The sequence below is a fragment of the Aureobasidium namibiae genome, assembly GCF_000721765.1.
Source record: "Aureobasidium namibiae CBS 147.97 unplaced genomic scaffold scaffold_1, whole genome shotgun sequence".
Taxonomy (NCBI): Eukaryota; Fungi; Ascomycota; class Dothideomycetes; order Dothideales; family Saccotheciaceae; genus Aureobasidium; species Aureobasidium namibiae.
The window spans coordinates 717,771-735,019 of record NW_013581208.1 but is presented as its reverse complement, the minus strand read 5'-3'; the positions used below and the strand labels follow the sequence as shown (position 1 = coordinate 735,019).

General features: G+C 51.6%; 5 protein-coding genes across 5 annotated transcripts; 2 read left to right on the top strand and 3 right to left on the bottom strand.

Annotated features, from left to right (window-relative positions):
* Positions 1-28: 28 nt before the first annotated feature.
* M436DRAFT_36833 (NAD(P)-binding protein) lies at positions 29-967 on the top strand (the record flags this gene model as incomplete). The annotated part of the gene is made up of 4 exons (XM_013576475.1): positions 29-342; positions 400-760; positions 811-861; positions 917-967. 4 exons carry the CDS (start codon positions 29-31, stop codon positions 965-967), a joined length of 777 nt encoding a protein of 258 aa, XP_013431929.1.
* A 201-nt stretch (positions 968-1,168) lies between these two features.
* Positions 1,169-4,591, bottom strand: M436DRAFT_68769 (P-loop containing nucleoside triphosphate hydrolase protein; the record flags this gene model as incomplete). Its single annotated transcript, XM_013576761.1, has 4 exons — positions 1,169-3,217; positions 3,966-4,128; positions 4,184-4,268; positions 4,336-4,591. The coding sequence occupies 4 exons, from the start codon at positions 4,589-4,591 to the stop codon at positions 1,169-1,171; spliced, it is 2,553 nt and encodes an 850-aa protein (XP_013432215.1).
* A 2,531-nt stretch (positions 4,592-7,122) lies between these two features.
* Positions 7,123-8,683, top strand: M436DRAFT_36805 (uncharacterized protein; the record flags this gene model as incomplete). The annotated part of the gene is made up of 4 exons (XM_013576470.1): positions 7,123-7,163; positions 7,232-8,074; positions 8,124-8,415; positions 8,471-8,683. 4 exons carry the CDS (start codon positions 7,123-7,125, stop codon positions 8,681-8,683), a joined length of 1,389 nt encoding a protein of 462 aa, XP_013431924.1.
* Positions 8,684-10,494: 1,811 nt separating this feature from the next.
* M436DRAFT_36432 (uncharacterized protein) lies at positions 10,495-12,935 on the bottom strand (the record flags this gene model as incomplete). Its single annotated transcript, XM_013576393.1, has 2 exons — positions 10,495-12,228; positions 12,372-12,935. The coding sequence occupies 2 exons, from the start codon at positions 12,933-12,935 to the stop codon at positions 10,495-10,497; spliced, it is 2,298 nt and encodes a 765-aa protein (XP_013431847.1).
* Positions 12,936-13,847: 912 nt separating this feature from the next.
* M436DRAFT_36080 (DUF1740-domain-containing protein) lies at positions 13,848-17,081 on the bottom strand (the record flags this gene model as incomplete). Its single annotated transcript, XM_013576324.1, has 1 exon — positions 13,848-17,081. The coding sequence occupies one exon, from the start codon at positions 17,079-17,081 to the stop codon at positions 13,848-13,850; it is 3,234 nt and encodes a 1,077-aa protein (XP_013431778.1).
* Positions 17,082-17,249: the final 168 nt, after the last annotated feature.

The following is a 17,249-nucleotide window of genomic DNA, read 5'->3' as shown; positions in this document are numbered from 1 at the left end:
AAACTGCCAGACACAGCCATCCACGACAATGACAACATTACTTGCTGGAAAGGTCGCTGCCATCACGGGTGCAGTGACAGGGATTGGAAGAGCTATCGCTCTCGAGTATCTACGTCAGGGAGCCGCGGTCGCTGTCAACCATTACCCGGATCCGAAGTCAGACGAACAGTTCAAGAGTATGAAGGATGAGGCTGGCGCCGGTGCGAAGCTCATTGCCATACCCGGTGATATTGCAAAGCCCGAAACTGGGACGGATTTCGTTTCCAAGACGGTATCAGAGTTTGGCAGGTTAGATGTGTTTGTGAGCAATGCTGGTGTTTGCCAATTTGCCGAGTTTTTGAGGTTTGTTGCATTATTTCTGGACATGTCGATTCATCCAACTGACTCGTCCACTCACAGTCTGAGCCCTGAACTTCTCAAGTCGACTGTGTCTATCAACCTTGAAGGTGCTTTCTTCGCCGTGCAAGCAGCAGCTCGTCAGATGAAAGAGCAATCGCCTCAAGGCGGCAGTATCATTGGTGTTTCATCCATCAGCGCTCTCGTTGGTGGTGCCGGTCAAACACACTACACACCTACCAAGGCAGGCATTCTATCCCTCATGCAGAGCTGTGCCTGCGCTTTGGGTCCATACAACATCAGGTGCAATGCTCTGTTACCGGGTACGATCCGCACTCAGCTCAATGACGAGGACTTGGCAGATCCGAAGAAGAAGGAGTATATGGAGGGTCGCATTCCGCTGCGCAGATTAGGCCAACCTCATGTAAGTACCTCGAAGCTAATGAGAACATAGTTCGCTGATGAATTCTTCAGGATCTTGCTGGACCCGCAGTGTTCCTTGCTTCAAGTCTCTCATCATATGTTGTAAGTTTATTACCACTCAGGGGCTTGACTTACAAGTACTGACCTTTGGCTCTAGACTGGCGCACAGATATTGGTAGACGGTGGAGCTTTCGTGAACTTTCAATAATCAAACATGTCAAATAGCACGAAGAATTTGACCTCATAAAGTCTAGGATCAGTCTTGTATCAAGATCGACCGGCATACACTGCACAAGAGAGTTTTCGAGTGATCGTAGAAGCATGCGACAGGGGCAAGATAGGAGAGAAACTTGGCTTGGATGAACGCTCCCACGCTAAAATATGCAAAGGGTATCTATGGAAACTGCACTTATTCTTCAAATCCGCCAAAGCTCTCACCGGAGTCTGATGCATCTCCCGATTCTTGCGGGTTCTTGCTCGCTGCAACAGCACCCTTTCTATTGTTCTCAAGTTTTCGGATGTAGCCACTCTTGGTACTAATACGCGCCTTTGGCTTTCCGGTCTTGGTATCCTTGCCAGAAGCAGATCTTCTGGTCTCGATACCGCGCTTCTTGAGTTGTTGCTTGTCGCGCTTGCTGGGCGTTGGTAGAGCGTCCAGCAACCACTGTTGGATGTTTGTTGTGCCACCTGCTGCTCCCCTCTGCTTCTGACTTGCGACGATGATGTTGGCAACTGTCTTGATGGATGCGACATCATCGTCTGTGTAATAGGTCAGAGCTACACCACCTTCTCTGCCAGCACGACCTGTGCGGCCAACACGATGAACGTAGGCTGCAGCCGAGGTGGGTGCATCGTAGTTGATGACAGCATTGATGCCACGGAAATCGACGCCGCGCGACAAGAGATCGGTGGTGATCAAGATCCAGACCTCGCCCTTACGGAAGCGTGTCATGACGTGGTCACGCGCGGTGTCAGAGAGGTCCGAGTGCAGTACAGAGATACGTGAGATTCCACCTGCTTCGGCGGGAATATCGTAGAGAAGTTCCGAGTGCAAGGCGACCGCACGCTCTATGGTTTGAGTGAAGATGAGGAAGGGGGCACGGACAACGGGCTGCTTGTCGACGCCTGTGGAGGTAGGATGCAAGAGCTGGCGGAGGGCCAAGAGTTTGCCTTGTTCGGTGGCCGCGTAGATCAGACGGTGATCGATGTTGGGCACAGCCGAGTCTTTGAGGCCAACAACAAGACGTACAAAGGGGGCGATCTGGACAGGAGTGGAGCTGGCCTCGGAAAGCGTCTCGGCACGACTTTTGATGGTGGCCTTGACGATTTCCTCGATGTTGGAGCCCATGGTGGCAGACCAGAAACCAAGACGGAGGTTGGGATTCGACAAGGCATTCCATACAGCCAAGGTCTGGTCGCGGAACAAGGGGTCAAGAAGAACATCGGCCTCGTCAAGGACCAAGAATCGGATCTGAGACAAGGCTTGCGAGCTGGTGTTCACGTCGCCAATGGCGTTCTTTAGAGCAGCCGGGGTGGAGACGAGGATGTCAGCCTTGACAGGAGGCACGTCGTTCGCTGAGGCATCTGCATCGGATGAAGGATCTGAAGCGAGACGCATGCCCTTGCGGACGTTGGTGATGCGTATAGCAGTGTTCAGAGCGAGTTTTCGGCCCTCGTTGGCAATCTGGCTGGCGAGTTCCTTGGTTGGGGCGAGTATGATGGCCTGAGGGCCAGATGGTGTTTGAGTGCGACGTGCAAGCGTCAGAGCATGGATTAGAGGAATCATAAAGGCCAGAGTCTTTCCGCTGCCCGTCGGAGCAATGCTCAACAGGTCGACATGATGTTCCTGGTCTTGGTCTTGGTCTTGTCCGCGTGCATCCAAGTATGGGCGGGGGTCAAGCAAGAGCGGCAAAGCAGCGAGTTGGACTTCGGTCGTGGTGCTGTAGCCATTGTCCTTGATGTTCCGTAGAAGAGCCTTTGAGATGCGGTATCTCGGGGCTAGACTGCCAAAGTCACTGACGGGCGCCGGGTATAGCGGTCTTGAGTGGTCGGGCGAGGTGTGGGCTGCCTTGTTGTTCTCCTTGTCGGTCTTTTCCTTCTTCTTCTTTTTCTTTGCAGGAGGCTCGGACTCGCTGCGGAACAGGGTGATTTTGACCTTGTGGCGTCCCAGCAGCTGCTTGCACTCTTCGGGGCTCAATGCGACAGGCGCCGCTTGTTCCTGCTGCAGCCTCGTCTGCTCGTCTGTGGTATCCTGCTCTTGCTGCTCGACGTCTCCCTCCTTGGCCGATGCACCGCCACCGAAGAAGTCCAAGCTCGCCGTCACTGTCTCGCTCCCTCTCTTGCGTTTGCGCTGGGCTGCTTGTGCTTGGTTGCCATGGTCGAAGAGTTGGGGATTTGACGCAGGTCCCGACGATGGCGTGTGAATCTGCGTACCCGCCGATGTACCCTTCTTTGCAAACTTGGTCGACCTTGTCAATAACCGTAGGGCATCCATGTTGTGTTTTCTATGTCTTTGTCTTGTACGGTCTGAAGAAATTGTTCGACTTTGGAAATTTTGACGCCGAATCATGGCGCCGAAGGCCGAAAATCATCGCTCGTCATGGCCATGACCCTGCTCTACTTTGGTCGAATACTCCTCGACTCTTCGTATGCCCTCGACCTCGTCACAATCAATCCAACAAGTACCTGTGACTCCATACACACTTCATACTCTCATCCAACGCTGTTCTGTACTGTGGTGGACCTCGTGGGAGTGGAAGATATCCTCTGATATTACTTCGAAGCTTAGCTCGACCAGAATCTATACCCACCGCTCAGTGGTCATCACGGTCAGCTACAACATAAATCAATCAGAGCACACCATCATCGCAATGTTCAAAGCGGCAAGTCTGTGGAATAAAACAAAAGAGCCTTGTTAAGCAGACCGTTCATGAGTCCGGTAAAGAAAGAAAAAATGGCGATCTAGGCTGTTGTACACGGCTAAGAGACAGGCTCGCGTGTCGCTCCCATATATATGTGCATGCTATGCTTTTGCAGCGTCCGCCCCTCGGCGCCTCGGCATAGGCGACTCTCGCCCACCTTGCCTCTCCCTCCAGCTTCCTTCGCGTCGGTATCGTATAGCGCTTTTTGTCCACTGCTTAGTGGTGCTCGTCGTGAGAGCTCGATCGGTAGCCAATGAGCTTCATGCGTCCAATCATCTCGCCAACGGTGAAGAAGCCGAGAATCTCGGCCGTCACAACTCCGGCGGTGATGAGTTGCGAGGTGCCAATGTTGCGCATGGCCTGGAAGGGGTTTGACGGGCTGTTGGCGCTGGGGTTCTTGACGGCGTTCATGACGTTCTGGCCGTATGTCTGGAAAGTCTGGACGTTACTGCAACACTAGTAAGTCGACGTGTTCGCGGGCGGTCTTGGTCACCATCACATACGGAGGGCTCATCTTCTGGCCGCGGGCAACGAGCTTGGCCAGCTCAAGGCCGACCTTGCCGTAGTAGACGGTAGGAGGGATCATGGCTGCAAAGAGACAAAAGAGTCAGCAGGATGGCAATGGACGAATGTCGCCAGGCAGGCAGTCACGTACACTGGACCATGCTGATGACCTGACCGGTGCGACCACCAACGCTGTTCATGGCGCTGGTGGCAGCTCCGGCAGCCTTTGAGATACCAGACTCGGCCGACGATGAAACTTTTGACAGGCCCTGAGAGGCTTGGGTGGTGGCCTTGGAAGCAGCGTTGGAGGCAGCGTTGGCTGCTTCGGATGTGGTCGAGGCGTGGCGCACAGCGATGCGGCCAATCTGGGGAGTGCGCAGGAGCATACGGGAGGCCGAGAAAGACATGTTGAAGACGGGGCGCAACGACAAAGGGACGACGAGTGGGAGTAGGACGTGAGGGTGCGTTGGGTTTGCTCGCTCGAAAGGCTCAAGACGCGCTCGAACCAGAGGTTGCAAATCTACAGTATCCGTGTCTTGGCACCGCTCCGTTCGTCTCCGCGCTTCGTCCTTTCCCGGTCTCCACCTCCTTCCATCTTGTGTCCATTGCGAATCAGATCAAGTCTTCGGTGTCGTCTGGCGCCTCGCTCGCCCACTGAGCTTGATCCAGTTCCGCTCTGCTCGCTGCCACATAGACGCTCGCCGTCTACTCGTATCGCCTGCACGACTCTCTCCTCGAGTCCGTAATCAGGTAGTCCGATCTCGTCGCCATTTCTGATTCTCGAGAGAAGAACGAAAAGAATTATGATCAGTCAGTTTGCTCCTGATTGGAGGCGCGCACCTACAATCGCTCATCCGTCTGACTCTTGGAACCCAACATTTTCAACTCCGGCTGTGAGGATCACGTCGGCAGAATGAGAAAACCAATATCCAGCCGCAAATGGCTCCTGCAAGTATCTTGTATAACATATACCTTTTCGTCATATCTATACACAGAACAGCTGCCTGTGAGTCTCGACACCCTTTCAGTATCAGACTCGTGTGCCACCTTCCATTTTATCAATACGAAACATAAATTCCTATCAAGCTTGTCGATCCGAGGTTGTGACTCGCCAGGAGCTGCGTGTGGCTGCCATCAAGTTCAGTCGTCAAACGGCTCGGGAATGGGTCGCATGTGATTCGTCTCTAGGATGCACCTGTCGGAGCCGACGGATCCTTGGCTTCACGTGTACTGTAGCGATATGTACATCACTTTACGAGTAAGCGAACAGTTCATGTAGAGCGAGCGACTGGTCAAAACATGCCGATCTTCGTATGTCGTCAACCCTCCTCTAGTCAGACAGCCTGCCATAGCGACTTCGCTCCAGATATGGTTACACATATCTCCGGGACGGATAACATGCTTCCCCCCAGCGATCATCAACAGTCACTTGGGAGCCACAATCCAACCCCAGATATCGGTATATACGCTCACACTTCTGCGCTTCAAACGGTCAAGGAATCAGCTGTGCTGCCCACGAGCACACATTAGGCCGTACGGTAGTCGTAGTCTCGTGATAGATCTAGCTTTGAGTCCGCTCAGGCGGCCGACTGCCTGCCCCACAAAAACTTGTCAAAATGGACCCTCAACCAAGACGACTGAGGATCCAGTTCAACCCGAGGTTGGAAGGGCAAGTGTGGTACACGGCAAGTTGATAACAGGATGTGTTCAACATATGCCTTTGCCTTTGCGGTGTTGGTGGATCTTTGGCCGTCCATGTCTTGCGATTCTCCCAAGCCTGATGATTTTTGCAAACCTACATTCATTCCATCTCTATCTATCGTTCCATGCGGTGGATAAGAGTCCTCGTACGCCTGGTCCTAAGGTCCGCCAGTCGGCATGCATCTCGTCTGACGGCTCATGAACCTGCATATACAGTACATGGCGCATGTACTCCTGGTCTGAGCGTCCAAGTGATTGCATATCGATCCACACCAAAAACGTACATCACGCTCGACAGCTCGCAGCACCAATACCGAATGTACAGTGTGATAGCCTGTTGTTGTCATGACGAAACCCCATAGCACTTCGTATGGTCACGACACAGAGGTCGGGTTGGCTCGTGGTTTACTAAGAATGCTTGGACCATGTGCGCTAAAAGTGGCTGGCGTTGTTTAGGGCCACTCGCAAGAACAGCGATTGCCGTAATCTTCGAATGGACAGGTATCGCCGATTATGCTCGTGCTGATGGTGCTCCGGGGCCAACTCTTCTTTACACTGCCGACCCAAGCATCGAGATGCCAGACGATGCGAGCTGCAAGTAATTGCAGAAGGTTCTGTAAAGTACATTGGCCTGCAGTCGTGGCCGTCCGCTCGCCTGCGGATGCCCAAGCGCGACTGCAATTGTGGACGAGAGGATTGTGGATGGCTCGCTCGCTCGTCTGCTCAGTACCAAACAAGTGCTCTAGCTGTGTACGGAGTACCCTGCTATTTAATCAAGCGCCGATCAGGCGCTTGCGCCTGCGGCTTGCGCCAGCTCGAAGACCCCTCATTCGCCATTGAGCAATTAAGTTAGCCTATTGAGCGCACGAGCGTGCCCATGTCCACAGTCTACCGGTATGCTCCCCCTCCTCCAAAGCGGGCTGGCCGGTTGCTGGTCTGAAGAAATCAAGGTCGACTATGGCTTGTATCGGCGGGTGATAGCTCAATGCAAGCGCCTCAGCAAGACGACCGGCGACTCTCCGACGCCTCCAATTACCTTCTGATCTCATCATGCCATGCCACTGTTACCCACTACGCGGACTCTTACTAGACCAGAATATCTCCAGGGCCACAAGACCGCACCGCATCGCAGCCGAGCCCAGAATGTTCATATACCTCGCTCCCCCGGCGGCCCTGCAAGCCTCCTTTCAATATCCTTGATCGGACAGAGGTGCTGCTCCCACTCTCGTTTTTCGTCATGCTGTTGTCGTGCTGGGCGTGGGCTGCGTTTTTGCTTTTGTAAGTCTTTCAGTTCTCCATTGGGTACCCTCATCCTTGCCATGCCATGTGCTTACCGCTGCCTATAGCATCTTCCGTTATCTTCGACTCGTCGTCAACTTGATTTCCAATTGGACATACAAACCAATTCCCGTACCCGAAAAACCTAATTACACCAACAAGGATGTCACTGTCATTATACCGACCATTGAGGGGGAAGGAGACAATCTTTGCCGAACAATAGAGACCTGCTTGGCAACACAGCCTTTCGAAATTATGATTGTCACCATCGATGCCAGCATAAAGAGGGCCGAGAGGACGGTTGCTGCTTTCAACACAAACAAGATCCGCATACTAAGTGTTGCAAAGGCCAACAAGCGCAGCCAAATGTGCGCTGCTATTCCCGAGGTCATGACCAAAATCACCATCTTTGCAGATGATGATGTAATTTGGCCACACACCATTCTTCCTTGGATACTAGCTCCATTTGAGAACGACGAGATGGGTGGTGTAGGAACATCTCAGCGTCTGATGCGTCCCGAGAAGACAAGTGTCTGGAGTTTTCTTGGATCTCTTTACCTAGAGAGACGCAATTTTGACTGCTCTGCATGTCTCAACATCGACGGTGGATTACCTTGTCTTTCAGGTAGGACGGTTGCATACCGCACCTGTATTTTGCAAGACGACGCCTTCACTTATGGCTTCACAAACGAGACATGGAGGAATTTCCAGCTCAACGCCGATGATGACAACTTCATTACTCGCTGGATGTATGCATATGGCTGGAAAATTGCCATGCAATACCACAAGGCTTGTGAGGTGCAGACAACCCTCGAAGACAGTCCAAAGTACTTGAAACAGTGTCTTCGCTGGGTACGCAGCAATTGGAGGAGCAATTTGACGAGCATGTTCGTTGAGAAGCATTACTGGAAGTGAGTAACTGGAACACAATCGTAGAAGAAACGAACTGACCATCTCGAGAACAACGCCCTGGACGACTTATGCAGTTTTCCAAACAACTTTGACCGCGTGGGCTTTCACCGACCTTTTGATCTTCTTTCTCTTCTATAGAGCTACAGAGGACTTGTCAGCAGATGTTAGACAGAAGATTCTGACTACAATCGGCATCTGGATCTTTGTATTCGCAAAGTCAATCAAGCTCTATGGTCACTGGATCCGGTATCCTGCTGATCTTTTGATGTTGCCATACTCGATTCTCTTTGGTCATTTGCATGGAATCATCAAGCTTGCAGGACTGCTGACGCTCTCTGCTGTCCGTTGATCAGTGCTCCAACCCTTCGCTTGGACAAACACTGACCGTTCAATAGACATCCTGGGGAAGTCGCGATGGCGCAGATGAGGATAATCACTACCGAATGATCAAACTCCCACCCTACGACACCGACGACCTCGAAGCCTCTCCTCCGTCAGCTTCGAGTTTCGCCGACTCGATGTCAACAGCACAATACCCTCCCCCTTACAAGAAACACGAACCCGACGAGACTTGCCCATTGCAGGGCCACTACAGCCACGATTTATGACGACCCGATGCCCAAAATGAACATCAAGCTTAATGTTAGACGAAAAGGAGGAAACCCGACGTTAGAAGGGAAAAAGATTTCTGGACGGTAAAAAGTCAGGAGTTCAAACAATTCACCTGTTAGTGCTGAACTTTGAGGGGGTTTCTTGATATTCGAAAGAATGAACAAGCTCTTTTTAGCAATGCAGTCATGTGTCTTTCTTTTTGTCTTCTTGGCTCACAGCATAGCAGAGTCTGAGAAAGCAGTGCTAGATTCACAAAGTTACCAGCCACAGAGACATTGATTATCCGTTTTTGGCAAGAGGTTCACGGACAGGCCGAAACTCGTGCTGTGTTTGGCAGCCGCGGTTCCTGCATCAGTCCGCGCAGCCGACTCGCGCCGATATGAGTGAGACTTTTGTGGTCAACATGCTTGTGGCGATCATTTCGTGGTAGGTATCAGCCGCCAGACGGTCCGTCCAGGTTACCCGAGCGAGCTCGCTTCGACTTTGCCAGATGGTGGGCCTCTGTTGCGGCTCCTCGGTGGACTCGTGCCTGGCTGATTTCGCTTTGACCAGGTCAGGCATGACTGAATTATCATCGGTAATTCGCAATGTGTACCATATCAGGAAGCTTTATGTGATTGTTCGGATCATAGTTGCGTGAGGAAGGAGCTGCGAGAGGCGCAACCTCCCGGCAACTACATGCGTGTACGGAGTACCTATATTGCAGAAGCGCCGTCCTAATCTGGACGGAGGAGCAAACAGAACAGTCTTCTGATTATGTCTCAACCGGTTCTGCTCCAGATTTTACAGTGGGGTCCTTGACACGAAACACGATGATCCCGATTTTGTTGAGCTGAAACCAGAACAATTGTTGGCAGACCTGCTGACATGCTCGTACAACTTTTTTGCTCTCCAGACTCTACAAACATAGCAGGTCCGAGCTCAATGCACGGTAAACCCTGACATGCAGAAGCGCGCGCAGAGAGGCATGTGCACGAAGCGGCACAACGACCACGCGCCGTCGAACCTTGAGCTTGTTCGCAACATCTCCAGTTCAACCTCAATCCTTGACCACAAAAGATGTAGGATTTTTTACGAAGAATGAATTGACTGCACTGCGTGCTGGTGTACCGGTATCGGTGATGTGGCACGCACCAAAGTATCATACTACCAGTGTACTGAGATGCCCTGAGACCCGCACACCAGTCTCAATCTGGCAAATGACAGCTCACTTCCGCTGAGAATTCTTCGTTCGCGCCATCAGAGATCACATCACGCTCGGATCTTGATCAAGGAATTGTCTGACTCTTCTTGGCGGGTCCAGGGAAGGCCGACTCGAGCGCAGTACTCCACAATTGAGTAGGTCATCATGGCACGGACAGACATACGCGTTCGGCTGCCATTTCAAAGCCCACCTGGGCCTCGATATATTAGTGTGCATGGGGCAGAAGCTTGGGTCAAGTGTCAGGATAAACCTTAATTGGAGCCCTGCTGGACGAGTCACTCCGTACCGCATGGACCAACCTTGACGTTCGCAAAGAAGTGCCATCATCTGGTTGGTACGGTAACTTAACGACATATGGAGTGTTCCCGTAGGCATCATTGCGATGCGAGCCACTTGTTGATCTGTATTCACGCCGCTCGCCTCATCATCAAGAAGATTACATGACTCTTCTTCTTGAAGGGTTCAAGACTCTTTCTCCAAAGTACTCACACACCAAGAAGTGCCTTCTTTCACAGCCGAATCAAGCCTAAGGATAAAACCGACACAGATCGTTGAGGGTTGAGCTGTATTCTGCTACTAACCAGGCCTTCTATTGCCAGAGGACTACTTTTTCTTCTTGTCAGCACCAGATGCGGTACTGCCCAAGATTGAGTCGAAAGTCAAGTTTGGATCGTACGCACTGACTCGTCTTGCTGCTTGAGTTTTGTCATCCGAGGAGTCCACACCCAGGCCCACTGGTTTTCGACTCTGGACCTGGCCTGCAGGACTGCTCCTCTTACTCGGGGACGCTGGTGCAGCTGGACGATCGAGTTGTTCGACATCAAGATGGTATTGCGAATGAAGCGCGGAAGCCAGTGCTGCGTCTCCAGCGCTCCATGCCTTTGCTGCCTGCCAGCAGTGGCTTCGAAAGTAGATACCTTCAGCGCCATGATGGAAAAGATCAGCAGGTAGGCAAACAATACCTCCTGCCCTGGCTATCCCAGTGCGGCTAGCGTCACGCAAAGCATCCTCCCTCGCCCAAGGCACCCCAAATCTAGGTGACTCGCAGAGGAAGTAATCCACGCCTGTAGTATGCTGAAGCTGAGGTCCGTCCACGGTGACCAACGGCAAAGCTTGCAGGACGGCGTAGACGAAAAGCCATTGACCCATGCGAATTTCTGCCAACTCCTTGATGGTGCAACGTTTCGCGGCCTTGCGCTCGACTTCTCTGAACGAGTTCAAGAACGAAGATGGTGGGACATCGGCGTTGTGTGACGCTGTCATGATCTCCGCTATGTCATCGTCTTTCAATTTTTTCGACATGGCCTTCAATTCTTTCTTTGAATCACCCCATCCGTCGCATCGTGTCTGTCTCAATGATGGAAACATAGGAAGATCGTAAGGGATCGGCGGTTTTACTGGCGGCGAAGAGCGATCATACTCACTTAGCACCGTACGAAGCGCTCGCACCCGTGGTGCATCAGCAGCGCTCTCGTCACTCAAGAGACCATCCACAGAACGGTTTGTCAAACCCGAGCGATCTACCAAGAGATCGTACATAGCGCAGAGATCTTGGTATAAATCTCGACAAACCAATCGATTAAGTCCGCTCGTTTCCAGTTCGTTCTTCTTCGAAGCTCTCGGCGGCCACGAGCCGAAACGATTCTTGTAGAATGATATGACAAATTTTCGGGTAGAAAGAAACGAACTTCGCAGGACATCGAAGTCAACATCTTTGCGCTCGTCGGCTGTTTTGCTGTTCAGGATACCGGAAAAGAGTTGTGGAAAGTCGAAGTCTACCAGCACGTGTCTAACGCTCGCCGTGCGCTTTTCCAAGTCCATTGCTGCACGGCTAAGCCTGTTGGTGGAGATGAGGCTGATGAGTTTGAATTTTGGACTCCCCAGTTTCAGGAGCTCGTTATATCTGCCAACAGCATGTGTGAAAGCTTCGTTATACAGCTTGATGTTTTTCATGTGCTCTCCAAGAATCATGCCCTCAATGGTCTTCTCGGGGCTTGATCTTACATCTGCCAGACCTAGTTCGCTCACATACTGGTCGAAGCTGGATGTTGCAATCTCGCCAAATGTTGAACCATTGGCATTGGAGAATCCGAGTTGTTTCAGAGTCTCCGATATCTTGATGAAGACAGAGAAGATGGTGGGGTTCCTCTGCGTGGCTACCAAAGACCCTCCAGCAAGGAAAGCGAAGAGATTGCGCGTTGCAACAAGTATCTCCTCGTCATCCGATAGCTTTTGGGAGTCAGAAGGGACAGACAAGGCCATATCGGGTTTCAGTGCGATTGGTAAAAAGACCCGGCACCCTGAGCCAGTCTTAGGGGTCAAAGGAGGCGTATGAGCCTCATCAGGGTTCGTATGAGGCCCATCAGGGTTCGTATGAGGCCCATCAGGGTTCGTATCGATCTCTGAGAACCAAAGACAGTCAGCACATGCTTTGATGGAGTTCCTTGAGAGTTCTTTCCGCTTTATCTGTCCTTCAGTACGAGCGACTTACCAGTGTCAGAGGGCAGGGCCAACTCAGACAACAACTTGGATGAAGCCAATAATGCCGAGTCAAGCCTAAACGAAGAACCTTTGCCCGAAAGCCTCGCGAACAAATGTATCTCGCAATCTGCAGACTCATCCCACAGATCTTGTACCCGGTCTCCGCCAGCCAAACGGTCGAGGTTGTATGGTTGCTGCTCCGGGTGACCCATGACCCATGCCGCAGGGCCTCGTTCTGTGCTCTCAACACTCTTGCTCCGTCCAAACCATGATCTCCGACGGCTTCTTTTCTGTTCTCTCTCAAGAACAACTGGGCTCAACGTTCCAGCAGTCGATACCTTGTTGTAAGACGGTGATGAAGGACTTTCACTGCGAAGACGAGATGATGGTCTTGATAAAGGGTTAGGCGATAGAGGGCTTTGAGGTTCCGGAGTGGCCAGGAATCCAGACTTTTCGATCTTAGGAGATGCCGATGATGAAGTATTAGCACTAAGAGTGGACTGGCCAGAAGCGCTACGAGACTGAAAGAAAGTCGGTGTTGTCTTCTGTAGGCGCATACCCATGGTGGCTGCCAAAAAGCTTGGGGTGTATATGTAGTTTGATGGTAAGATAATCCCGCAGCCTTTAGCTATTGTCTGAACAAGGAAAACAAACCTTGAGAGGACTGGAGAAGAAGGCGAGGCACAGATGGTATCATATAGCCGTCCGAACCCAAGGCCTTTCCATTGCTTTGTATCTCGAAAATCGTGCATGCATGACGCAACCCGATGAGCCGGGAGAGAGGCGAAGTCTGCATAACGACCAACGAGCACAGAGAAGGCTATGTCCTTGAAACAGTCCGTGACACCACTCGGCGTCAGAAATAGCAAGGTGTTGGACACCAGACCGATTGTCACTGACACGTCCTCGTCTGCAAATCATCGTCCGGGGCACTCTGCTGTTCATGCACTTCTGGAAAAATCGTCAGGCGCCCTCATGCTTTTCAGACCGGATCTTCTGGAACACCTCACCTGCCTACCGACTCTACACTCGCGGTTTCTCCGCCGTCTCTGGAAGAGGAGTTCGGCAAACTTGCCGGGATCAATTTTCCAACCTCTGGCAGTTGTTGCATGTTTCCTTGCGCCAAGATCGCTGGGTAATAGCGTTGGCCGCGCGTTTCCAAGTCGTCGACGACGACGACGAGTGCATGATTCTCATCTTCTCGGTGTGCCGGTAGAGTGCTCTCGATTCCCTTAAAATTGCGAACCAGCAATAGCTGTGCTACCCTCCTGTGATTGTGTGCCCGTCCCTGGACCAATTTACGAACGCCCGATCAATCGTCCGTCGGACTTACGCATACGCCTCCCGGCTATTACATTCCTCGAAACACACTTCTGGCATTGTCATCATCGGGAGTCGGCTGCATGTACGCGTTGCTCAAGCTTCAATTATGCACATGTGTTGTCACTGGATGGTATTCATTGGGTTTCATGTCTCTAGCGACCAGTCCCAGAGTTGAGAAGATTCTCGAGACCGTCCACTCGTATGCGCAGCTCTCTCTCAGTGAGTACACGGTATAACCTCTTCAGGTCTTGAGTGCTCCAGCAAAATTCATCGTCTCTATCAAAAGTTTCCAGACCCATCAAGACCCAGTTCTTCGACCAAGGAAGATGATGCAAGCCAGAGAGAAAGACATGTTTTAACTTCTGGAAAGGATTCCTTTCGACGACACTTCTTTTGCCCACCGCAGACCTGCTTGTAGCTTCTTCCTGGGCTAGTAGCTTCTCGAACTGAAACCACATCACCCAGAGCATCTGTGAATATCTGACAGGGCTTCCAACGGTCATCAATGCGCGGTTGAATGTCGATCTTACCGACTCCGCTGTCGAGCCAGAAGACTGACTTTTGAATCGAACCAATTCTTGGTCAATTGAGAACGACCATGTCACAAGAGGTGACTGACTGTGAGTGAGCACTTGAGTTTTGAGTATTGATCTTACCCTGTCGTCAAGCCGGAACCGCACTTCATTGTCTCGATACATCTCGAGGAAAATGGTGTTGTCTGGGAACCGCGCTATACTTGTCTCGAGCTCAAAGCGCACAAAAGCAGGCCTGTACGGTCGTCTTTTGCTGATATGATAAGATATCACACCGGCCTTGACTTGGTGTAACATCTCGATGAGCGCATGATCATCTGAAAATCTCTGTTGCGCTGCATTGCATTGCTCATGTACTGATTGCACAGATGCTTGCAGTGCATCTGGTTCCGTAATATACGCAACAAGCGCCAGCATTTCAGCGTTGAGTGCAGCCAGCTTGAGCTGAGATTGACTGAGCGCATGCTCAAACCCATCTTTGAAGGCATTGCGTATCCTTAAGATTGTCGCACTTGACATCGGAACAGATCCACTGATGTCCAAAGTCATGCTGCTTCCGAACGATGCAAGATGCGATAGCGCTGTGTGCGGTTGATCGATCTCCAGATCGCACCATATCCATCCTCGCCAGAGTAGGACAAGCTCTTTCTGTGCTTCGTGCGGAAAACTATCCTTCATGTTGATTGCGCCTGCCCAAATCTGAGTAGCCCTATCAACCATACCTAACTTTGCTGCAATTGTGGCACACGCATTGTAAAGTCGAGGACTGGATGGTCTTTGCTTCAAAATACTCTTGGCCACCTTCAAGGCCTCTTTAGGAAAGCATGAAAGCTCGAAAGCTAGATAATACTCGGCCAAATCGTCGTTGCTGGGAAAGTATTTTACCATGCTTGATAGTACTCGCCGAGAAAAAAGCAAGATCTCCTGCGTCGGCTGTTGATTGTGAGCACTCTCCTGAGACACCGGCACAGAAACACGTTGAAAGACACGGGAGAATAAGAGATCCGTCGATATCTGATAGTTGTCGATACGCTGTCCACCGTCTTCACTGGCCGAAGAGCCGAGTTGCAGCAGACCACATTGAAGCAGAATATCTGATCGCCACTTCGGTTGAGGTCGAGTGTCTCTGCCAGTAGTCATTGCCCATGTTCCGCTAGGGAGGCCCAGATAACACAAAATAGCATCGAGCAAATCAAGGTGGTCGAGGCCAGCCGCTGTTGCTTCAAGAACGTCGCGAATGTCGGAAAAGAATACGACGTGGAACGGATCATCGGCACCAGTATCGTTCATAGTCCTCCCAGGGAGTCGTAAGAGCTTACTCGTGGTCATTTCCAAGCCTGAGAAGGATCTGAACGGTAGTTTCGAATCAAGTTCGTCCTCGGGAAGAGACTCCAGCAGACCAGACGCCACTGAGTCGTCCTCAGGAGTATCACACCATCCTTGCGCTCCATCTTCACCAAATCTTGGGGCTTCGTTCTCCCAAAACTGTTCAAAGTCGGCAAGAATCTGACTGTCTTCGCGAGTGGTGAGGTGAGCTGGTCTGAACAAGTGGTACTCGCCAAGAGCCTGCCACGTGGATATCGAAAGCTCATCATAACCGGTGTCTAATAAGAAAACAGTGTAACGCAGCATTATGTAAAGCAGCAGATTTCGAGTCTCGGGTTCATGGCCTGATTGAGTCTTTGAGCCAAGCGTGCGAAGGCTGCGGACGTAGAATGCTTTGACATCTTCGAAGCGAAAATCGATTGGGTTTGCCTGGCAAGCGTTCAGATATCGATTCCAGATGGAGAAGTTCTCAGGATATTGTTGGACAGCTTCTTGAAGTTTTTGTGTATACTTCTGCACGTCCCAAGCAAGAGATGTTTCATCTAACAATTCTGACACCAGACGCTCACGTTTGGATGCTTCGCTTGTTGGGAAGTGCTTCAGAGCTTTCTCATAGACAGCGATGCGCATATCTGCTAGAGTCTGCCTTTCTGTGTTTGTCAAGGATTGAGCATCAGCACCAGGGCTGACGAGCTGTTCTTGATGGTTTGCTAGGTTGATCCAGGCTTGAAGGTCAGAGGGATCTGATTTGGTAGCTCTGACGAGTTGAACATTATGCTGGCGAACCTGCTGCTCTGCAGTTGGAGCAACATTTGGGGCTTCTCGCTGCTGAGAGTTGCGGGGGCCAAAGTCTGTGGACGGATTGAGGTATCTGAATGAATCGTAGCTATCGCCCACGTGTTGTTGTTGGTCATGGTCAGTGGCAGAAGGTGGGAAGACCACGAAATCTTGAGCCAGATCTAGCTCATCTTGGTCACGCACATGCAGATCAGAAAGTTCTTGGTTCCGTTGACGTTTCAGAAGCAATCGCTGCGGGACCTGCTTGAGGATGGCAGACTTGTCAGTAATGTCGAGCTTGTCAGGGGTGCTCTCGGCGCGATCTATCTTGAACCTGGAATTGAGGCCTAGAATGTTTCCATAGCCCACTCGATGGTAGGAAGGAATACTATACTTGTGCAGTCTTTCATAAGCGGCATTTTGATGGTCGCCGTTTCGGTCAACGACGAAGAGATGGGAGGTTTCGTCGTGTCGCACCGTCGTCGTAGTTTCGGTTTCATGATGGTGTTGGCCCCGATCACGACGAAGCGAATCAGATATCTTCAACCGATGTTCAGATGGACTACGGTGGCGACGAGACGAATGCTCCGGACGTGTGCTTCTGTGAGATTTGACAGGGCCATTTTCACGTTCGGGAGTCAGCCGGCGCTTGAGAGATGTCGAAAGAGGCAGTGAGGGCTGTTCTTGTGGTGCAGGTTTCTTTGCACGAAAACTCGAGAACTTGGGCACTTCCTTGGAGGGCGCCGACATGTAGAAGTGGTGTGCACTGAGTGCAGGTGAAGGTCGGTGTACGAAACAGATGAGCGGTGCAAGGAGAGCCGCGGGCGGGCGCCGCTGACCGCCTTCGGCATACCTGCCGGTTCCAATGCCAAGAGCCGCGAGTTTTTGGCAGAAGCTGCAACTTTTTGAATGCGGCAG